General features: G+C 31.7%; 1 protein-coding gene across 4 annotated transcripts; it reads right to left on the bottom strand.

The window, feature by feature from the left end:
- LOC124357634 (cytochrome P450 302a1, mitochondrial) lies at window positions 1–24,848 on the bottom strand. Of its 4 annotated transcripts, none has more exons than XM_046809603.1 (11): window positions 24,692–24,844; window positions 23,471–23,576; window positions 21,189–21,408; window positions 19,931–20,076; window positions 17,037–17,128; window positions 16,643–16,821; window positions 7,025–7,229; window positions 5,973–6,111; window positions 4,612–4,860; window positions 2,499–2,705; window positions 1–205 (listed from the first exon to the last, which is right to left on the bottom strand). In XM_046809603.1, exons 3-11 carry the CDS (start codon window positions 21,394–21,396, stop codon window positions 80–82), a joined length of 1,551 nt encoding a protein of 516 aa, XP_046665559.1. In that variant the 5' UTR covers window positions 21,397–21,408; window positions 23,471–23,576; window positions 24,692–24,844; the 3' UTR covers window positions 1–79. The 4 variants fall into 4 exon arrangements, with proteins under 4 accessions (XP_046665559.1, XP_046665560.1, XP_046665558.1 ...); XM_046809604.1 differs by lacking the exon at window positions 24,692–24,844 and adding an exon at window positions 16,504–16,556 and having other exon boundaries at window positions 16,696–16,821; window positions 23,471–23,766; XM_046809602.1 differs by lacking the exon at window positions 23,471–23,576 and having other exon boundaries at window positions 24,692–24,848.

Below are 24,848 nucleotides of genomic sequence, written 5' to 3'. Positions count from 1 at the left end.
TAAAATCAAATTTTTATTATAAAATACAAAATTGTCATAATGTTCTTTATTAAAAGAATAAATTAGTACTGTAAGGAAATTAAGAGGAGCTGCTGTGTCTTCTGGTCATTCCGATTAGTACAGGCTGGTCAGGTTTGTTGATGAGAAGAGAGCGGACGCCGAGATTTTCTCCTCCATGCCACGTCACTTTATAGTCTCGAATCAACTAAAACAATTCTAGTTTTAACTATTCTTTAGAAACATTTAAAATGATCAAAAGCCTGTATTAAACTTTCACACTTTTTTGACAAATATATTTTGCTGAATAACTCATACAATTTACTACAAAGCAATCGTGTTACATTTGCATTAATGAAATATTAACCATTAAACAATCATATAACTCAAACATCTTTAATCATAAATTTTTCAAAAGAATTAAGTTGCTACAGGTACTATACGATTAAAGCAACACTGTGAGACCTATGAAAATTTATGTCTAGGTACTAACTGAGAGAGCTAATTTTGGGAAACTATGTAAATTATTTTCACATTACTTCTTGAATTTTGAGAGAAGTCAAACATATTAGTAATTCAATGATAGTTATTTAATGTATTGACATACATTTAAATTAATGCTTACAAAGATTATTTTACAAAAATAACAATAATTAAACCTTTAACTGATGTATTAATACACAGCCAGTAAATAATGAATAAATATTATAATAATCATTAATGAATTCCAATATGATACTTCAACTGCAGGTAGTGCAAGCAGGAAAGCTGAAGTGGTAAGTTGAATAGTACGTAACCGAATTATTATCTTCATTTTAATTTTCAAGTATTTCATTGTAATTGTTAATTCATCATAAATAATAATAATAATAATAAACCCATCTGAAAGGAAGATATATTTAATACTTAACCCATTTGAACCCAAATTATTATTTTTTTATAAAATATACAATCTTTATAAAACCTATTTAATATTACAAACTAGATGTTCCTAGCAGAATTTTGCTAATTTTTAAAACTTTACCTTTAAAAGAATTAATTAATGCTCCCAAATGGGATCAGTAGGCATAAAAGGGGTGGTGTAAAATCTACAATTATTGATTATTGATGAATGTAGCTTTATTTTACAGTATATATGTGTATAGCACAGTGAACCACTTCTTAGTAACCAATGAAAAATAATCTAGATGTGCCAAGTGCAAGAAGAATGCACTGTTAAAATGTAAGAAGTGCAATGTGGCAATTCACCAACTCTATTCCCAAGAATTTCACTCTGGACAGTGAAAAAAAACCAACATGAGATGTGTTATTTCTAGTTTGATGTAATTCAGTTAAAGCATTTTTTAATTATATACATACATAAGATACAATTTTTGGTATGGATAATTGTGTGTGTGTTTTTTTAAGAAATTTTTTTTTAAGATAACTTCCCTAAAGACATAAAAAGTAGACTTATTATCACTCTACAGAGAATTACGAACATTTAAAGTAGAAAATTGAGGTAGTTTTGTCACTAGGAACAAATTAAAACAGCACAGTCCAGATGTTTTTGGATGAAAATTCATTACTCTTTAGGTGGCTGGTAGTTTGTTGGGTTAGATGTCTGTACTTCAACGGATCTCTGTCATGATGGGGGTCCTGTAGGATAGGCAATTCGGGGTGTGACAAAATCTTGTCAAACTCTAAGTAAAACCTCCTTGCCACATATAGCAGGGGGTACGATGTTACTAAGTACTGAGAGCCAATGGAAGAGGAGTAGATTCAGAGTGCCGCTTAATGTCCTCAAAACCTTGCTAAGTTGTACATCAATTGTTCTGGTATGAGAACTGTTTAGCCATATGGAAGGAAGCACAGTATTCAGCTGCAGAGTAGACTAGAGATAGAGCTAAAGTACACAGAACTTGTGCACTGGTATCAAGAAAGAGAATTATGTTTCAATAAGTTAATTTTAAAATCTCCTAAACCTACTAAATACTTTTATTTCTTTCAAGGCTAATTCAAATAACATTTGCAGCTTGCAAAGAAATATATCTATGTTGGAATCTGGGATTCTATAATAGCAAGAAATTATAATGTTGGATTTTTTTTATTTAGATGTAATTATTTCTATATAATAAACATAAAAAATTAAAAGTTATCGCTAAATTTGCAGAATTTGATGTGATCCATTATGTAAAGTTGAATGTGATCTTTAACCAATAGACAAGAGCTTCCTCCTTTCAAATGTTCTCTACAATATATGGAGCCTACAACAAAATTGTTTACTTAAAAATATTTCTCATTATCACCAGACAACCAATTTCCACTTAAAGCTATCAAATCTGCTTTTACATCTTGACTAAGACACTCTAAATGACTCTAAATGAGTAACTTTATTCAGTATACTCTGAGTATTTTGATGAATTAGAGTTAATGTTTTTACACTATTTACATTGAGAGAGATGGGATCCCACAACATTCCCCCACCTAAACTCTAGAAACGTTTTGAAAGTGGCACTTACCTTTAGTAGTAGCACCTGTAGATTCTGCTCAGAAAGGCGTCTAGCAATGCAAGCGCGTGGTCCATGACCAAAGGGCAATACTAGATAAGGGTTAGCACGCACGTAAGTTGGAGTATTCCTCAGCCATCGCTCAGGGACAAATTCATTTGGTTGAGGGAAGAATTCTTCTAGGCGACAAATTACTTGGTTCTGAGTTACAACCACTGTCTGAAAATAATAAGATAATGTGAATATGAAGTTTTTATAGTGTTTTTAATGTCTTAGAATGAACGTTAGCTATATTCTACAACAGGGCTGCCCAACCTACGGCCCGCGGGCCGAATGCAGCCCGCGAGTCAGTTTTATGGGGCCCGCCTTGTTGCCAAAACAACCAAATTTGTTTACAAGCATTTGAAATATTAAATAAATACAAATTTTGAGAACCAATCAGTCCAGCAGATTTCACGTAGAACGAGCCGTATTCATTTGGTGGAGTATGAGTGTTGAAAGAAGTAAAGTAGTTGCAGACAGATTTCACTGACTACCAACGGTGGTGGCTGCCGGCTGGCGAATAGAGCGCTCGTAAAGCACGGCACAGCGCGCGGTGCGGCGAAGTAACCCCTACCCAACTCAAGGTCACCACTCGCCACGTATTTTGTATGTCCTAGTATCCTAGTAGTATTAATTTAAATCAATGTATTCAATTTATTGGTGACTTTTTTATTGTTCCCTCAGAATTAGAGCAAACATCCAAAAGTCCAAAAGTATTTATTTCTACTAAAAGAACCTAAAAACATAATATATTATAAACCTTTACCTAACAACTAATAAATAATAATAAATTACAATAATCAGGAAACAAGGGCCAAATAACCTTAAAACTCATATTTTGCAAAAGATTTCTGGAACAAACCCCGGGCAATACGTTTTGTTTGGGGTTCCAAATCCCCTGGGATATTGGCCCGCCTGTCCATAAAGGGTTTACAATGTGGCCCTTGAGTAAAAACGGTTGGGCACCCCTGTTCTACAACATTAATTGCTTTTTAACCCCTTAACGATTTTTGACGTAATATTATGTTCATAGTAATTGCGTAAAAGTGTGCTACTGGTATAATATTACGCACCGTTACATTTTTCCTGTTTTATTCTGTTGTCTGAGTAATATTGCGCAAGAAGCATCTCTATGACAACTGTGCATCACACAAGTACCAGTAGTTCTGGAGTTTTCTTTTAGATGTCAGCACTTCCTTGGTCCTCTGTCATGGCTGTGTTTCCACTTTGATGAGTTTGCTGACACACACTGCAGAAAGCTACCACATGCGTTGTTGCATGTCACCCGTCCTGGAGTACTTTACTGTTTAATATCTAGTTTTTGTTGTACCATGAAAATATACAACACATAAATAGACGATTGGTTTTGTTTATGTGATGATGACATGAACACGGATAGTAAAAATGCCAGTTAGTATAAAATAACAAAAGTTTGAAACAGACACTAAAATTAACTTTTTTCTATAAAAAAGTATATATCTAATCTCTACAAACCTGTCTCTATAAAAACAACATACTTTAAGATACAAAAAGAAACTCGTTAAGGAATTAACCAAATTGATTATTATTTTCAACAAATTATTATTTTGAAATGTCTTATTCCTTGGTTAAGGAATAATTTGGCAAAGAATGATATATATTTTCCAATATTTTAAATAACTGAACTCATCAAAGGCATATTTATATTATACTCTTTCCATATCTAACTCATACTAAAGTTATGATAGTTATCATGTTCACAAGATCACATTATAATTCAAAAGCCCATTATGTATAAATTTCCAAATGGTGGTTGGTTTTAGATTCTGAGCTTTGCGATTGATATAGAAATGCAAATATTTTCTTGGTTTTCTGTTATTAAGATGGTTGCAGTTTCTACTGTAGCAGACAATATAATTTATAAACTTTTGCCATTAACTTAAATGAATTAAAAATTAACATCAAAATGAACGATCAGAAGTATTTAAGTTTTAATAGAAAATTTTCTTTTAGGTTTGGAGAACATTCATAGTTCTCCAAAGTAGTGGATAATGAATGAAATTAAACTATAATACAAATACAATGTAACGATTACATCACATACCCCTGCAGGCACATCGTATCCAGAGAGGACTACATCCTTCGGCAATACCCTGCCAATCCCAACTGACACAGGGCTGAGCCGTAAAGTCTCCTTGACGACTGAGTGAGCGTAGAGAGCTTTTTCAATCACATCAGCAGTCACAATGTCCTGTGATGAGGGCAGCAATTGATGTGCCTCCTGATGCAGTTTCTCCTGTTTCTCAGGGTTGGTAGCCAGATAATACAGGGCAAAGCAAGAAGTGTACGTTGTCTGTAAAATAGTGATTATTTAGTGTAATTCTCGAACACATAGCCAGTCTAGAATTATTATTAAACAATATATTCTTTAATAGTCGATTTATATTTATAATTTACATCATTTGCTGTTTTATCCATATGAGTGCACACAGTACGTGTTGTTTTTTCACATAAGTACATGTAAATATTGCCATTTTGACTCATTCAAGTGCACACTGCACTTGCTGTTTTGTCTCATAAGAGGAAGCACAGAATTTGTTGTAAACTAGTTTTGAAGCCAAATATAATCACCCATTTAGATAAGCTAAATTAGACAGTACTGTAAAGTACACATTCATAAGTGACATAAGTGTTAATCTTAACAGATGTTTTTATTCTTACAGTAACAACCAATGGCAAAGCCATTATTTTAGCTTAGTAAATTAGTAGTTTAATAACTGCTGATATTTTTAATTTTTTTTCACATTAAAAAAACTGAACAATCCTAATGCTACCTGCCTCAAACTGTCTCACTATGTTCACACGTTGTTCAGCTATCTGACATGTAAATTAATGCTCTATTCAGTCACTCCCATTGTAATGATATAACCCTTGTTTATGACTTTCTACACTAAGCCATTCACTAAATACATAACTACAAGATAATGAATGAAACATAACATGCAGTCTTAGGCTATTTATGTGATGTAATTATCTTAATCACTCTGTTTTCAAAACATTTTTTAGAAAATATACATCAATGTCAAGGATTAGTCCTAAAATAAAAAAATAAATAAATAAATATTTCAATATTTTATATTTTTCTGTAAAGTATATGAAACCTTAATCAAATAATTAAGGTAGATTAAATTTTTTTTAATTATGGAACATTTCAAGAATGAGCTTGATATGCCATTTAATAAAAAAAACTTGATCAGTCATACCATATGACCAAGATTTATTTCACTAACATTAGGTTCGTTCAGATTTAATAGAATTCTCTCATTTTTTGATCAAGTCTGATCAAAAAATTTTAATGCTGGTTGAATTAAATAATAGAACTTAACCAATTAAAAGGTGTTCAAATTATTTTTCTACTTGACTAAAAATTATTTTGAATGGTTTTACAGAATAGGAGATACTGACAGTGTCAACGCCAGCCAGTATAATATCAACACTCATGGCGTGAATGTCCTTTATATGTAACTCAGGAAATGTGAGGTATTGAGAGACCAGAGATACGTTTTCACCAGGTTTTAGTTTCCCCACCAGCTCAATTGCTTTCCTGAAACATTTAAGAAGTGAGTAGAAACAGGCAATTTTGTGTTCTCCTCTTTCGTTTCATACCTACTTATCTTTACTATGTATTTTCAAGTTTATAACCAAGTATTTTTAACTATCATATAAGTTTCCCAGTTCACATATATTTAAACAGATGCTTATACAATTAAATTCTTGAAATATTTCCCAAGACTAATCCACAGCAAGACTGGAATATTTAAAATAATTTTGAACAATGTTTCCACACAATGTGAACTACAAAAACTTGCATGTTACTTGTATTATGCCATCAGACACAAAAATCTAAGAACTAAGTATCTTTTGAACTAGAATACTTTTGCTGTGTTATTTTTTGTGATATAATAAATAATTCTAAAAACAATGTTACCATGAAAATTAATTTTTAACATTATGATCTCAGCTCTTAGATCTTTGGTATCAGGACAAGTTTTATACTGTAAAGGTTACGATATAAACAAGTTTATAGAACAGCAAAAGTTTTAGATTCAACGTGTAGAATTTCAGGAGCATGCAAGAGTCACTGGTAATGAGTCTGATTCTCGTTGCCTTAAAATGAGAGAAAAGATGGTTATGTGGTTTTCTTATAAACAAAAAAACTAAACTTCTGAGTATAAATAAGGTTAATGAAATATTTTAGTCTACTTTTAGAACTGTAATACAGATTTACACAACATACATATATATCAGATTTAAAAAGGAAAAAATTGTACACATAACATTTTTACTATTTCATGAATACAATTTCTCCTATTCATTTCTTTCTCGGCAGAAATATCTTAGATTAATTCATAAAATACAATAAATAATATTACAACCTACACAAATAAAAATATCAGAATAAAATTGTGAAGTAATAAGGCTGAGATATGCCAAGAAAACTATCTCAAAGTACTCACTTCTCAATAATCTTAACAGATTTCTCCAACTTGCGGTACATTGGTGTACGCCAGTATCGCCACAACTGCAGACCATTGTCAGTCTTTAGAACACAGCTGGTAACAGAAAATGCAGCCTGCATCAGCTGACTTGTGATAGAGTTAGGGTCCTGCTCAGCTTCAGAGAAACATTGCAGTCTAGTGGAGAATGCGATCATACATGTCACTGTAACATTATAACTATTTACAGTAATCAAAATATATTTCAATTTCTCTATCCAGGTTACATTTATCTTAGCTTGATATATTTAAAACCTATCATTAGACATGAAAAAGAAAGTTAAATCACATTCAGAAAAACTAACAAAAACTATTGTTTTATATTATTATTAACCCTTTTGATACTATCCCATTTCAACTTTTACCAAATTTCTTTTGTAGGAGAAATTCCTCTGTTGATTTTATTAAAAAAAACTAGGTTGTCTGCTTATACAATGCAAATTCTACAACCAGCTTATTTTTAATGGAATTATAGAAACAACACCTAATAAGGTAGAAAATATTTCAAAGTACTTGTAATTTTTTTCTTTATAAATGTTTAAATAGATACAATTCTTTCATGTATTTTTCCGATAAAAGCAGATTGATAATCTATTAATGACATGTCTGGAAAAGAGCAGGAGAATATTATATCCATTTAGACTTGTTTACTTCCAATAGAATATTACATTTTGTGGAGTTATTAAATAATATATACCTTAACAAAATATAGACACAGAACTTAAGTTAAATAGTCTGCAATATTCATCATAAAGGCATTCATTCAAGTTCAAGTCTCCCATTAGTATGCTAATCTCTTGTAGTATGCTAACTTCAAAAATGCTTTTATGTACAGAATCCTTCAGAATTTAAACCCATAAGACGTCCTTCAATGCGTTATCAATATACTCGTATTTAGAGTAAATTGGTTATGAACTGTTCTCAATATTTTCAAAAGTAACAAAATTTTGTCAATGGTATTCTCTATAATCACTACAAAACTACTGTATTTCTTTAATGATATCCGTCTTAGTATTAATATGAATTTTGAAATTATTTTGACCCCTTCTGATTTATCAAAGGCTTTTGACTGTGTTTATTATCTTCTCTCCAGCAATCTTAGAAAGGATTTCACTGGTGATTGTATTGAGTGGGTTTATTTGTATCTTTCTGGACTGCGACAGTGTGTCAAGTCCAGTGAGAAGTATTCGGAATGGAGATCTGTCATTCGAGGAGTTCTATAGGGGTTTGTTCTTGGGCCACTTCTATTCTCATTATACACTAATGGCGTTACCAACCAAATTAATCATTAAAATTTCTGCTCATACACAACCACAACAGAAATTCAAACTTGGGTGACACATTGATTCCGACATTGATGCTGTTATTCATTGGAAAAACATGGACTTATATTAAATGTAGACCAACCTAAGTGTATTACAATAGATAATTTAATAGTTGTATTTAAAATTGACTATACTATGGCTCCCAAATTAAAACAGGATTGCCTTAAATACTCTGTAAAGGTGTTGTTTGCTGACAAAAACTTGAGATAGACTGAAAAAAATGTTTTGGTATGTAGCAGAATCTTTAGTGGCGTTCAGTACCTCAAGGAGCTGGAATCATGTCTGGCATTGTATATTAAAATAATGCTGACAAAAACTCTTGTACTGTTTTACTTATAATTATTATGGCATAGTCATTAATGACATGACTGTGGAGTTTTCTAGTAGATTCCAGCATTCTCAGAACCTTTGAATTTGATTCATTTTCAATTTCAGACTTGATAATTATGTAACACCCTGCTTTAACACATTGACTGCGGTGGATGCATATAACAACTACTCCGGCTGTCCTAAAGTCAACATGAGTTGAGTTGCAGTGAAGGTGTTAACTACGTATTCTGTAGCTAGAGATGTGTCATAGTTGAACACATTGACTGCAGTGGATGCACATAACAACTACTCCGGCTGTCCTAGTCAGTACATGAGTTGTGTTGCAGTGAAGGTGTTAACTGAAAAAGTAAGTAAAGACTGAAAGAAATACTGGCAAGTTGTGAGGAAAATTATAAATAAAAAAAAAAAAAACAGAAAATATCTCTTGTATTAAGATTGATGGTTCTACAGTTCAAACATGTGATAATCCTAAATTAATTACTAATGAATTCAATATATATTTCACAGAATACATTGCTTATTTGAACCATGAACATTTTGGTGAGGATGTAACGCATAAGCTACCAGATGTAAATTGTGAAATGAGCTCAATTAACATAACACCTGTACATGTTTGTAATGTTATTAGAAGTATGAAAAATAAAAAGTCAAGTGGTATTGATAGCATAAATATTATTGCTATAAAAAAGAATATAGATATTTTTGTACCATTGTTGTATCATATTTTTAATTTGTCATTGCAGGCAGGTGTTTTTCCAGCTAAATTTAAGACTGCTGTTGTTATTCCTGTGCATAAGACAGGAGACAAACAAGACATTTCGAACTATCGTCCAATTTCGCTCTTGAGCTGTTTGTAAAAAATATTAGAAAACCATGTAAAAAGCAACCTTATGGAATATTTTATGGACAATAAATTTTTTTCGCAAAATCAATTTCGTTTCATACCTGGAAGGGGAACTGACCTAGCTATATACGAGGTAGGTCCAGAAAGTAAGTTCCGTTTGGGAATACAATTAAAGTGTGTACAGATACAGAAAAATTATTTATTGCATAAAACTCTTCAACTGCTTTTCCTCATAACCACCGAAATTTTGCAGGCATTTGTCATGGCGTGACACAAGTTTTTGTATACCTGCTTCATAAAAGTTTGCCGCCTGTGTCTTCAACCAGTTGGAAACATTTTCTGTCAGCTTTTCGTCATTAACGAAGTGTTGACCGCCAAGGAACGACTTGAGATGTAAGAACAGATGAAAGTCGCTAGGAGCGAGGTTAGGGCTGAACGGAGGACGGTCAAACACGTCTCAGCCAAATCCTAGTAGGAGGTGTTTCATCACATTTGCAGTGTGTGGTCGTGAAGAAAAACAACACCTTTGGACAGCAATCCTCGACAGTTTTTGTTCCATTATGATGAAGGTGGCGAAGAATTTCTGACACGGATAGTCACGAGAGATGAAACTTGGGTTTCTTACGACACCCCTGAAAGCAATCAATGGAATGGATGCGCACTTCATCCCCCAGCAAAAGTTAAGGCGAAACAAATCTTGACTCCTCGAAAACTGATGTGCACAGTGTTCTGGGACTGAAAAGGCATCTTACTCATTGATTTCTTACCGCGTGGTCAAACAATCCGAGACAACTTTTGGTTGAAAAATTTAAAGGCTATGGTCTGAAGGGCACTCACTCTATTGAAATGGTTGGCTTCTTTTTCATGTAATAGAAGACAGGTTGTAAAGATTAATGGAACTATGAGTAATGAATGTGATTTAAAATAAAGCACAGGGAGGAGTACTTGGTCCTCTCATGCTCATTATACAATATATATTAATGATCTCCTAAAATTGAGGATACATTCAAATATTTACTCGTTTGCTGATAATGCTATTGTTTTTACAGGATGTAGTTTTGATGTGTTAAAGTTCCGATTACAAAAAGACTTAGACAGTATTAGTCATTGGTTAGCAAATAATAAGTTATTAATTAATGTAACAAAACAAAATGTATATTTTTTCATATAGGAAACATGCTTCTACAGATGTTTTAAAGTTGATATATCATAAGCATAGCTGTGTTTATTACTGTAAATGTGATGCAATTGAGTTGGTAACCAACATTAAATACTTTAATTTAATTGTTTAATAATTGATAGCAAATTGAAATGGGATTTAAACGTCCTAAGCTTGAATACCAAACTAAGAAAAATAAATTATCTGTTATATTTCACACAAGAATAAGTCAGAGTATCTTAATATGTTATACATATCGTGGTTTGAGTCATTTGTGAGGTATGGTATTGTACGCTGGGGTGGAAGTTATCCTACAATATTTATGACCTCACAATTAATGCAGAGATTTGCTGTTATGAATATATATATGTAATATGACTAGATATGAAAGTGCATCACATATGTTTATGGAAATAGGCATATTAAATTTACAGCAACTCTATGTTTTTTTCTGTATTAATGTTTACAGTGAAAAATAAAGAAATGTTTGAAAGTAAGGTTTTTCAGAAATACTTGAGCATTTGTAACAAATACTCTGGCTATGCCATTCTATAAATGAGAAATTTCCAGAAAACAACTAAAGTATAAACTGTTAGAAATCTATATAAAAAAAAATGAATTTCCGTTCGTTAGTCTCGCTAAAACTCGAAAACGGCTGAACCGATTTGGCTAATTTTGGTCTTGAAATGTTCGTGGAAGTCCAGGGAAGGTTTAAACGATGAGAAAATATAACAAAATTGCAAGGAAAATACTAAAAACGACAATTTGATTTTCCCATACAAACTGTTCTTACCTGTCGTTTGATTGATGTTCATGTATCCATTTCTGTGTTGGATGCGTTCAGAAATATACATTGAAATTCGCAGACCCGGTGTTGCCAAATTAATTACTTTATAGCTAAATCATCTATAAAATATTCGTATTGATCATTAAAGTTAAAAATAAATAATTTAAATAATACAAATTTAACTTAATTTAATTTAACAGCTGTAACAAAAATACAAATGACAAAGTGTCTCAGTATCATATGTTTAATTACAGCAATTTTGGGTAAAAAAGCTGTCGCCATTATAGGTTAACATTATTAGTGCAAGAAAACATTAATATCAGATACTGCTTACAATGCAGAGAAGAAAACGACCTAACATAGGTCATCTAAGTAGATCGAATGTGTGGCGAGCTACCTCACGCGCTAATCACACTGATGACCAGCAAGAGACTGATAATGATAACAGTCGTATTGGTAGGCATATTTGCGTTCTACAGTAAATCAGAATGAAGTGGATAGACAAAGAATGCAACGAGTTCGGGCACATCGATCACAACAGCAGCGAGCCTGGGAAAGGAAATTGACCGATTCCGCTAACGCAATGCTCCTGTGAACCTGGAACGAGAGCATTCTCCTACGATTCAGAAATCGATTATAGTGCCGACAAATCTGTAACAATTGGGAAAATATCAATCATTTGTCAACATTGTAAAGCATTAAAATACAGCGGTGAATCTGCAGGTTTGTGTTGTGCTGGTGGCGGTAAAGTAAAATTGCCACAATTGATCCCACCACCTGATCCGTTATACTCATTAATTTATGGGATGGAAAATTACTCTAAAAACTTCTTGGCCAACATACAAAAATATAACAATTGCTTCCAAATGATGTCGTTTGGCGCAACACATATTGTAAAGGACAGTTTCATGCCTACTTTTAAGGTAGTATACCATACTTAATTAATTTTTTTAATTATACTTTATATTTGTATCACAAATAATTTAAAAAGATCATAAACCATTACAGATACAAGGGCAAGTTCATCACCTACTGGGGGCACTGCTGCCAGTGCCAGATGCGGATCATCAATTCTTGCAAATTTATTTCATAGGCAACAATTGATGTTTCACTTGATTTTTTTGTTCCTTGGCCCTGTTAATTCTAATTATGTGGCTCAAATTGTGACTGCACTTGATACAAAAGTTGAAAGTATCAGCGGTTATTGTCAAACATTCGTCGCATCTTAACAATTTTTTAGTGCAACTGGGACAGGTAGTTGTTTTATTCTGCCGTTCTATTCACTTTTTGCAAAAGGGACAATGCATTGTAAAAGTTCTTCTTCTATAAAAACAAATCAATCAATCAATTTAAAGGAAAGTGATTATCACGTTACAAACGAATTTAGCCAATTATAAAAACAAAGGGATCTGACACTTGATCTGACAGAAATTTAAAACACCTCTTTATGTTTTTTTTTTATTAATTATTGTGGCATTGTTCAACAGCTGCGGTGTAGAAGGCGCTGTATTCATTGAATTTTGAACAGTTCTAAGATGCCATAGCATGGCATATACTATGATGATGATGCCTTTATAAAGTTACCAGTTCTGCAATACATAATTAGGGTTTAAATTAATATGGTTTATGTTAAGAGGTAAATGAAACGAAGTTCACTGGATCAGCTAGTATTTAATAAATATTCAAATGTTCTGAATGTTGTCCAGGGCAATGCTTTGCCAATTCTGAAGAAAACGATCAAAGCCATGATTTGCAATGCACAATGATTATTCTGTTGTTATTTAACTACGCCCATTGCTTGTTTGGTTACTAATGTTTATTTATTTAAAGTTGCGGTGAAATTTAAAAATATTTATTATAACGTTATGAAATTAAATTCTATGATTGTTGAGATATTTAAGTTTATTTGCTATGTATTAATTGTTATTGTTAAGTTATATATATACATATATATATATATATATATATATATGCTCCCGGCGGAGCAAGTACTTTTTGCGATTCAATGTTTATTGAAATATATATATATATATATATATGACCATAGCTTGTTTGTTTATTAATGCTTATTTATTGAAAGGTTGCAATAAAATATTAAATATTTATTATAATGTATAGAATTCCTTCAGTTCTATGACAGTTGAGTTATAAATAAGTTTATTTGTTATGTATTAAATTGTTATTGTTATGTTAGTTATATTGTTAATTTATTGATATTCCTTCTTGTAAGTTATTGTATACGTTTATTTTGTTGTTATCAAATTATATTGCTTACCAAATACAGGGAGATGGTGGTACAACAAAGACTGCATATATAGACATATAAAATACAGTGTATAAAAATTAAATTAAAATAACCCACATGTGCGAGTGCACATGGGAAATGATAAAATGTAGAAAAAATGTTTGTTGAATAAAGTTTTTGTAATTGAATTTAATTAAGTTTGTATTCTGTAGCTAGAGATGTGTCATAGTTGAACACATTGACTGAGGTGGATGCACATAACAACTACTCCAGCTGTCCTAAAGTCAGTATATGTTCATGTTGCAGTGAAGGTATTAAACAAGTAAAGGGTGACACTGTATTTGAATAGCCCCTTATCTTTTCTGTGTTTAATTACAATGTCCAAAATCCCCAGAGATACAATAATAGGTCCCATATGTAGTCATAGATCGCTACATGACAGATCAACATGTGATAGTTAAAGTACATTACAAACACAGAGAATATTTTGCTGAAACAGTATGTAAGCGCAGGATATTTGGTCAAAACAATACACCAAATGAGTCATCTGTCCAAAATTTGATTGATAAATTCAAAAAACTGGTTCAGTGTTAGATTTAAAAAAGAACAGTGCATACTTGGGATGGTCGGCCCCATGAAAATATTGAGGCTGTACGTGTTAGTGTTGAGGACAATCCAATATCTTTCATCAGCGTAGTCAGGATTTAGGCTTAACTCAGAGCAATTTGCAACAAATTTTGTCAAATAATGTTCCATTTTCCCTTAAAAATTCAACTCGCACACAAGAACCTGTAAAACGGCGTGATTTTGTAAATTGGGTGCTTGAAAATCAAGATGAAAAGACATATTTTTAAAAATATTGCTCTTTAGTGATAAAGCCAATTTTTACTTCATTGGTTCACTCTTTAAAGGAAAATCTGTTGTATTCACCACAAGTTACAGTTTTGTGTGGGTTTGGAGTGAATGGAGTAGTTGGCCAATACTCCTTTGAGAATACAGATCAAGCCACTTTGACTGTATAACTGTACATGGTGAACGTTACCAGAAGATGATAAGAGTTTTTTTGGCCCCAGCTCTAGAAGATGAATGTAAAAAGCACCTGTTTCAGCAGGACAATGTAAACTGTCATACTGTCGGAGACACAATTGATTTCCTGCACAATTCCCATGTAATTTCAAAAAACGGTGATCGGAACTGGGATGTAAGATCATGCTATTCAAAACCTTGGAACTATCTTTTCTGGGACTATTTGAAGTCGCTGGTATATCTCAATAGTCTACAGACTACAAGTCCTCAAGAAGGAAATTAATTGTGTTGTTAATGATATTATACAAAAATGTGAAAGAACTAAATTTGAACTATTTAAAAAAATTGGAAATGGTCTGATAAGTGGCAACTGAACATATTTTTAGAAAAAGTACTTATTTGGTTACTTTGGATAAAAATTTGGGTTTGCTAACAGTAAAAAAAAAACTATGAAACCGTACAATTTTGACATTTTGGACCACCCATTATATAAGAAGTGAAATAAATTAATACTTTTTATCAAAATGAACAATAAATATAGACTTTTAAAATGAGATATGGCTCAACCTACCTTTACGTTTGAAAATCTGTCAAAAATGATCCCTACTCTCTCAAAAGTGGAATTTTAAGGTATTTTTGGGTGTTAAAAATTATTTTCCCGAATTCTTTATAGTCGAAATATGGGGGTTTTCGTTGAAAAAAAATGGTAAGATTTTCAGTTTAGCCTCTATACTGTACATCGCTAGGGGTGGTCTACCTCACCCTGTGTAAATAATGTTTTTGTTCCCCCAATTAGTACTACACACTTCGGTTTACAGAATTTTGATACTTGGGCTATAAGTCTTAATACAGGTTTGAAGTTTTCAAATGAACACCCTGTATACAGTATAATATCTAAGTAGGTGATAAGGTGAGGGACCAGCCTTTATGAGAGGAGTGTGTACAGTCTGGGGGTGTGCATTACAACACTTTCCCACTTCATTACACTATATTAATGTTTTATGATTAGACATTGTATTTAAAACTTCTAATGACTACATTTTATATGTTCTATGCCTTTATGTGAAAGGTCAAAAGAATAAAAAAATTCCTGGATTCTTGATGCTGCAAAATTTTAAAGTGGTAATTTAGACAACACTGTATACAACAACGATGATGATGAAAATTGAATAGGTATTTAAAAGTATTATTAATCTATTGTTTTGTATTTTAAACTTGTCAGGAAAACAACTGATAAATTATTGTACTTTTCATAAGATAAAATGCTTCTTGTTTTCAAGTTTACTCTGATTCAGATTACAACTCTTTTTGACATATCAATGGAAGACAGGATATTTTATCAACTTAAAAAACCAAGGACCTAAGTATTGGTTTAAAGTGGACAAAACAATGCAACTTTAAATACCTCTGATATAAAACCTTTTATATCAACAGATTTCTCCACAATATTATTCAGTTTTAAAAGTTCCCAAAATGTATATACCTAAAAATCCAAAAATTTATGTTCTACATATTCACAATACTTCCTCCCTTAGTCCCATATATGTAAATAGATAGAGAAAAATGATTTTGAAACTGTCTATTTTACTCACATTGATTACCCAGTACTGAACAAATTAAATTCATTAATATTAAAAAGTTGTTGTAATTGAGTAATAAATTAATTTTTAAAGTTAATTATACTCAGACTAATAAAATTAAGACAGAAACTAGATACCACATACATTCCAGATACAAACGGGAGAGCTTGGGCACTAAGTCTGTAATGTCAGGTGATTTGGTAACAAACTGGATAAAGTCTTCCATGATTGTATCAGTTAATTATACTCAGACTAATTAAGACAGAAACTAGATACTACGTACATTCCAGATACAAACGGGAGAGCTTGGGCACTAAGTCTGTAATGTCAGGTGATTTGGTAACAAACTGGATAAATTCTTCCATGATTGTATCAGTTACAGGCAAGTGTAAACGCACATCCTGGAGTTTACTGAGGTTTCGCTGGAACACTGAGCGCATCCGCCACCACTCCTCACCATCACTGCAAGCAGAAAATTTCAACTAATAACTAAATTCAAAGGATTAGAAATTTGTCAGTAGGAATTCATTAAATAAGATTACCAAAAACACAAGTTAAGATTCAAGTTAAAGCCAGGAATCATTCCATTCATAAAGACTGCAAAATTGAAAATAGTCCTAGTGTTAGTATGATGTCCCATGTGCCATAATAAATCTGAGTATTTATTGTTCCGTTACCTGAGAAGTACACCTCCATTATTGTATATGTGGGGTCGATCTTCCCGGTACTTCTTAAGAGCTAAGTGGGTCCGTCGTGATGGGTATCGTCCCTACAAATATCCATAAAACAATTTTTTATCAGTTTTCAACTTTTCTAGTTCATTAGGAAATGTGAGTCATTATCAGTAATTTATGTATCAGACAAGTCCAGCTGGTAGCATATTCCATCAACTCGTTATTGCTTGAATATAGAGATATCTAAAATTAATCTACGGGGATTTACGAGTATCTGAGATTCAGATATTTGTGACATGCAGACAGTCAAAGGTATGCCCTTTCAGTTGTTATGACACGTGAATAAAAATTGTTTAACCCTAGAATGGTAACGCGTAGTCTCTCAGACGACGCAAGCTACAAAAACCGGTCCAGGTGGCATGTGCATGACGTGACCAACCCCCCATCACCAATACCTTCCCCCTGCCAGCCAAGGTTAATGCTGGATAGGGTTCCATTTTGTTTCATTCACTCAGTTCATTTCAGTGAGCCCATAGTCTTCTGGTAGACTACGCGTTACCGTTTATGTTACTTTTTTGTTCCTGAGTAAATATATGAAAAGTTATTTTGTGCGAATGTAGTGTTAGTTTTTCTGATAATTTTTACCATGGATGGTCAAGTAACCATGGCTGATCCACTGAACACTAGTTTTGAAATAAGAGAAATACTATCTGAACTTGAACGAAGTGATTGTAATGAACAAGAAAGTGATCATGATGAAACGGGTTTTTGATCAACTCATTTGTTATTTATGTCCATCAGGCATTGTCAACAAAAATTAAACCTATGACAAGAAGGGCATTTGCTAAAGAAATATGTGTTGAACTAACAACTCCGCACATTCAGGGAAGACTAAAACTGCCAAATTTATCAAGGAATCTCAAACGAAACATTGAAGATGTCGTTGGCCCATCAACATCTGAGGCTCAAAATGTTATTGAAGAAGCAGGAACAAGGAAGATTTGTGCAGTTTGCCCAGCGATAAAAAGGAGAATGACTCGATTCCAGTGCACAAAATGTTATAAGCATACTTGCTTGGTGCACCGAGGAATGCTGTGTGTAAAGTGTTCCAATAAAGACTGAAATCAACAAAAATCAGGAAACATGACCTCTAAGATGTAAATAACGTCATTTGTAAATTAATTTAATTTAATTTTTATTTTTATTCATTTTTCCCTAAAGTAGTCTGAGAGACTACCGTTACCATTTATGTGTGGCAAATAGGCGTTACCATTCTAGGGTTAAAGTGAATTTTTACAAGTTGAAAATGTTAAAATAATAATGCCATTTATATCTATGCAATGTAGTGGGCAAGGTAATGTCTATATAAATATGTAGGACTCAATTTAAATGTATGGTTGTATCTTTGAAAAGAATTATAATAAAGCTGGAAAAGTATTGTTTTTATTGTATCATCTTTGTAAATTTCCACATTTAGCAACAAGGATCTGGATTGACTTACTGATTCACTTACACAAACATTAGCAAATTAAGATTCTATCAGATTGGGGGAAGTACATGACTTGGTTTGACTGACTGATGACTGAGTCATCTGTACGACATAACAACAGCAATCTAGCAGAAAAAGTTTCCTACGCCATATAATTATTTAAGGTTTTAAAATGTTGGCTCAAGTTTTTGATAGTAAGTATTTATTGGGCCTTTTCGAATATAATATTTCATTTAACAAGAGTACAAAAAAGCTTCTATTATAAAGGGGTTTTACTATTCTGTAAAGTAAGCCCGTAATACAAAATTGATCATTGGGGATAAGATAAATAAAAAATCTAAGACTTTTTACATTTTAAATTAGTACTTAACAAATAATAATAGTGAATAGCAATAATAAATTAATTACATATTCCAAATTGTTTTAAAGTTACATTGTGGAGGTTTATAGTAACCAAAATTGGTGAAGAAATAAACTGAAGATTATTTCAAACTGCTAACAAAATTGACATTGATACTTATGACATATATTTATTTAAGACGAATACTATACAAAAAATTACTGAAAAAACTAGTTTTTTTCGAGGCATTTTTATGTCGGGAGGTGTTAGGTCATACACAATTTTGAACATAAAAGGCTGGATTTTGTCTATCTTAAAAATGGAAAGTGAAAGGAACCAGATATTTTGATATAGAATAGATAGACTTTACCTACATGAACATTTATTCATAAATACAGTATGCATAAATTTTTAAATTTATTACACATTTTCAGCAAAATTTTGAAGTGCCACAAAAACCTATCATAAATACTGAATTGGATATTTGGTGTGTAAAGGTTTCATTTAGGTCTTCAAATTCCCAGTTAAAACATTTGGCCATACGAGATGTATTCTGCATGACTACTTTTAGACATGAGTTACATCCTATTTTGATATTTAACTAAGAAAATAGCATATTAAATTACAATACAATAGGCAATACATATGAGGAATTCAAAAATTGTTTACAACATTCATCTTTGTTAATGCAACATTTAAAACAGGTTAAAAAGCCTAATGTAACATTATAAGCCCATTTGTACACAGTATAAATTCAATATACATTCAACTTACAGGGTCATGTATGTACATGACTCCACAAGAAACCTAAGTATTTGCTAGTTTCATTATATTGTTAATGAAACTAGCAATATATTAAATGCCTTCTTAAAATCGTGTAGTTGTCCGTCTGTAATTCCTGTGCAACGACTTTTGATTGAAGGGCCCTTGGACCTGAAATCCATCTGTCCATCTATGCGATAACCTGTTTTGTTACATTCTGTTAAATCCTTCGATACTCTGTTGCATCAGTTTATTATTGAGTTTATATTAGTTTTTGATGACCAACTGAAAGCTTTGATTACTTACTTCAGAAGCATAGACCTTTTTTATGTCATCTGGGGAGAAAACCCAAACCACTTTGACTCCAGGAATTATGTCTTCTCTCACCAAAGGTCCATATTTAAGTAGCTTTTTTAGACCATTCTTATGTAAACGGTCAAACTGATATTCTCCTATACAGATAATCACATTAATTTAGCTAGAAATACAAATATTTTAGTTTACATTTAATACAATAACTAAGTAAAATTTAAGCAGATAATTTTGCCATACTTTTTTCAATAAGAAAGTTGAAAAAAACTGACTAAACTAAAATATATATTACAAAATATGTATTTTTATAACTCATTTAGCCTGGAAACTGAGAACAGCATGAAAATATAGTGACTTATTAGTAAAGGTTGTACAAAAGTTGGAATTCATAAAAAAACAAATTAGACCTGGAAAGTTTTGAAAACCAATACCATTAACTCTAAGATACCTGATGAATCCATATGACAGGAAGGAATCTAGTACAATAAACCAAAGGCCAGGGTATTTATACACAGGAATTAAGGATCAAGGGACTTTGTAATCAGAGGTTGGAGCACTCTGAACTCTAAAAACTAAAAAGCTATATGACAAGGAGAATCAGCCTTGGTCATATGAGAATACAGAATGCTGATCCCAGCCTGATGATACAGAAGCCTGTTGTTATTTCAGATAGATTCATGGAGGGATGAAGAAGAATGGACTAAGATGCTTGGAGATTTTGAGACTGGTTTAAAGAGGCTAAATTTGCAAGGAAATAATATATTAAAATGTTCTGTCTGGAAAAAGTGTAACAGTATGATGAGTGTATTTTATCATTTAACCTCAAGAAAATTATGTATATAGTCTTTGGTTCTTTAAGTTACTGTGGCCACATTAGTTCTAGGATTGCACAGAGACTTATTTGATCAAACGTATCTTGTTTTTGATGCTATGAATTACTATGTCCACTATTATTTTCTGGGGTTGCAAACTATAAAACATTGTATTAAAAAAATTGTCCTAGACACTGAATGCTTTCTTCCTACAGTATGAAAACTTTGAAAAGAGATTAACTTATAAAATAAGTTTATGGTTTGAGAAAAAGTTTTGCTTTACATTTTTGGAATTTACTTTTTTATATATAATATTCTCTGAAAAATATGTTCAACTTCTATGGTGATTACTCTCCATATTGATACTTATCTATGACAGATAATACTATCACAAATATAATATGATATAATTATAAAAAAGGAGTTGTTTTTTTACTTACCTATCACAGGTAGGTATTTATATAGAGTTCCTATGACAGGAAATGATTTAGGTCCTGGTATACTGTCAAACGGTTTTACCTCTGAAGGTGTTGCATTAAAATTTATCTTCACCTCTTTATCACTTGGTCTAACAGGGCAACTGAGGAACCTTGCTGATAGTTGCCCATGCACTGAGGCGTGTTTGCTGAGTTTGCGCAAAATTTCCATAGTCCTTTGGTCCTGAACATGAATAAATACAGCTGTTAATTCCTTAAAAACTGTTCCTTTTATTTAAATTTTGTTATCACTACAATAACTAATCATTTAATGTTGAATTTAATCAACTCTAAAATAATGAAACGCAAAAATTGATTTTGGTGGACACAAAATACATGCTTTGCAAAGACACAAATCCAAACAGTATATGTCTCTAGTTTCAAGATGGCAAGTACATTTTGTGCATCATTTTCATATAAACGAAATTAGACTACTCAAAGGCAAAACATTCTTTATTTAGAGAAACTTGGAGAACAACCATGATGCAGGTATATTTTTGATCTGTAATCTTCAAGCATGACAGTTCCACCTTTGATTATATAACAGTCTAAGAGAAGATGTATCATCCAGAACTACAATTCGTTGCTGTCTAAAATTTTCTACTGTGTGCCAGGCCCAGTTTACTCACATTTTATGGTTACCAGGTCATGCTTCATTTGTTATTCTTCAGCTATGGACGCTAGCTCGGTGCTCCAGAAAGGAGTGCTAGTCATAATACTTTGTTTTTGATTTGCTGATGTTGTTTCACTCAGAATTTCAAAGTAGCAGCTTAGATAAATAGATGAATTCTATTTAAACATGCTTTACAAGTATTTTTCACTGTTAACATGATTTCCATACTACCATAATTTTACTTTGATTTTTAATGTAAACCACATGTTTGTTACACAATTGTTCACCACAGTTCTCATATCTTACTAACACTGTTTATATTAATAAGTTTTCATAAGAAAAGTAAAATTATATATATATATATATATATATATATATATATATATATATATATATATATATATATATTTGAATTTAGCACCATATGGCAGATGATGATGGAAACTAGGTCTGGCGATTTCCAGAAGCTAGGGAAGGTACCACATTATACAAGAGTGCATCGTAATCAGGTTTGGAACCCACTTTTAATCTGGACTTTTGTCTCTATATTTTTCATTCTTCATTCTATGTTATCTATATTGTTTAGCAGCAAATGGCAGTACAGTAATTATAAATTAATGCAAATTAGGGTAGTTAGGCTACATGTGTTAATATTCATATGTCACATGTTAAAATCTCATATACTTATGTACAGTTTTATTAAAATTATATTTACCCTGCTATTTTCTCACTGTCATCATAAGCAAATGTTCAGCCAAATCCCATGGAGGAACTTGTACTATGACTGAATTTAGTTTTTCCTTTATATCCCTAAATGAAGCTTTATGTAAAACTTCAAGTCTTTAGATCAGTTCATTTACAAGATATATTCCAGAAAGACAGACAAAAATCATCATTCATCTAGTTTTTACTAGAAAATTCATATCTAAACAAAAGATTGCAGTCCTATCTACAAATCACCTCACAGAACTGCTTTCACCGCAAAAATATTGTTACCACACAATCTTTAAATAGCAAGATCTGATCAAAAGGTAATTTAAAAAACATGGTTGATGACTATGATGACAGTGTAAGTACTTGAATAAAACAGTTTCACTCTATATTTTCAAGTATGTAGTGAGTGTTTTACACAATTATGATCTTACATATATATATATATATATATTTATATATATATATATATATATATATATATATATATATATATATTATATATATAAAATTTTACACAAATATACCTACATAAATATATATATATATATATATATATATATATTTCATCATTAATAAATTCTGTAAGTGAGCATGAGGTAAAACTAAAATCAGGGATCTTAAAAGATAAAATCATTGATACAAAATAATAAAAGTACTATAGATAAAATGTCTTCAAATGTAAATTGCCCTATAGAAGAAAACACTTATTCAGTTACAACAGACTAATACAGATATAAAAAAACCTTAAGTGTGATATGAGTTTACATCACTAAATATACCTAATTAATGCCAATGTGATAAACGCTTAATGTGCCTCGAGTGTCAATAAATTCAATAATGGTCCAGGCTTTGATGTCTTTCATAAATTACATTGACTTATTTATTCTGCCTCTATAGCTCAAAAAGAAGGATTTTTTACCTATCAATAACTGGTACAAGCTGTGTGGGTGGAGTTACTGGAGCTTAATTCTTCATGTACAATCATGTAATAAATTTTACCACTTTTACTCTAGCATATCTACAATCTGGAATCAGCCAAACAAATATCATTTTTTTATTGATTCAACTTTAGAGAACATCCCTGTGACTATTCAAAATACTCCTCATCATAGAAAGTAAAAACTGGATATTTAACATAGGTAAAGTACAGTAATTACTGCTCATGAACATGCATACTGCATACACTGCAGTTGCTCCAAGCACAAGTAGCAGCCAACAGGAACTGAGGAACAGCTGTGACAGTGCATTGCAAGTAAGAACATCCCAAATCAGTTTACTAAATCAGCTGTGATGGATGGACCCTACACCCCTTCCATTTGTAAGATAACCATCACTTCTCTACCTCCACTAACATGATAAACTCTTGTTCTTTTCAATATGAATTAAACCACAGATGTTATCAATTGTTTCATTTAAAACTATTATAAAATTTTCTATTTTACATTACAAATTACTGTACATAAAATATTTGAAAATTAATAAATTAAAACCTCCAATAATAATTTTATATAAATACTAAGTGGTTCTTTGTTTTCAATTATGAGTCTGATGGTGAATTCTTAGAAAACAAAATTCCTCACAAATATGACATTTAATTATTGGATTGTTTGATTTTTAAATTAATGCGTAATTAAAATCCAATAAGTACAAAGAATCTACAATGTAAGCTGTTATTGTAAACTGCTATATTATTTTCTGTAAAATATACAATAATATGTTTCTCTCATTTAGTAAAATAAATTGGTTCAAATCAAATATAGTTATTTTACATTTGCATTCTTTTTTTAATCATATGTATTAGTTGTATTCAAGGAAAACAAAACCACTATGTTGATTGGATTAAGTATTAATAAAATTAAAAATTAATTTGTTGACCCTCAACATCTTTTACTTTTACAGATATTACACTGAAACAATTCATTTTGAATGTGATTACGTTTTCAAATATATTTTACTAAAAATAAAAATTGTTAATACTAATATAATTAAATACAAAAGATCAAATTGTCTATTAAAATATAAATTACCAAACTATGAACTTTACAACAAAGTACAATATTTATGATTTAGATTGGTACGTTATCACTTGACAAAATGGCCTGCGGTCAACAGACCTGATAAAAGAGGTTATATCATCTACCTCAAAACAGTAGAGTAGTATACAGAAGCAGCAATAGGAGTAGTAAATTCAAACATATACCACATCAAACACGCCTCGGGTAGACAGACATACACCTACGTACTGTAGAGGGAGTCGCAGCCAGACTGTGATGTCCCGCTCCCAGTCCGTAGACACA

This window comes from Homalodisca vitripennis, chromosome 3 (genome assembly GCF_021130785.1).
Source record: "Homalodisca vitripennis isolate AUS2020 chromosome 3, UT_GWSS_2.1, whole genome shotgun sequence".
Lineage (NCBI taxonomy): Eukaryota > Metazoa > Arthropoda > Insecta > Hemiptera > Cicadellidae > Homalodisca > Homalodisca vitripennis.
The sequence above is the reverse complement of the archived record's forward strand: the minus strand, read 5'-3'. Positions and strand labels throughout refer to the sequence as shown.

Bases quoted from the DNA above. Each gene is read 5' to 3' on its own strand.
- LOC124357634 (XM_046809602.1), bottom strand. From the start codon at position 21,396: ATGGAAATTTTGCGCAAACTCAGCAAACACGCCTCAGTGCATGGGCAA. The intron at 20,077-21,188 runs GTAAGTAAAAAA...TTATCTGTATAG, and splicing joins TAAATACCTACCTGTGATAG to GAGAATATCAGTTTGACCGT. The intron at 16,822-17,036 runs GTAACGGAACAA...TTCTGCTTGCAG, and splicing joins AATGGAGGTGTACTTCTCAG to TGATGGTGAGGAGTGGTGGC.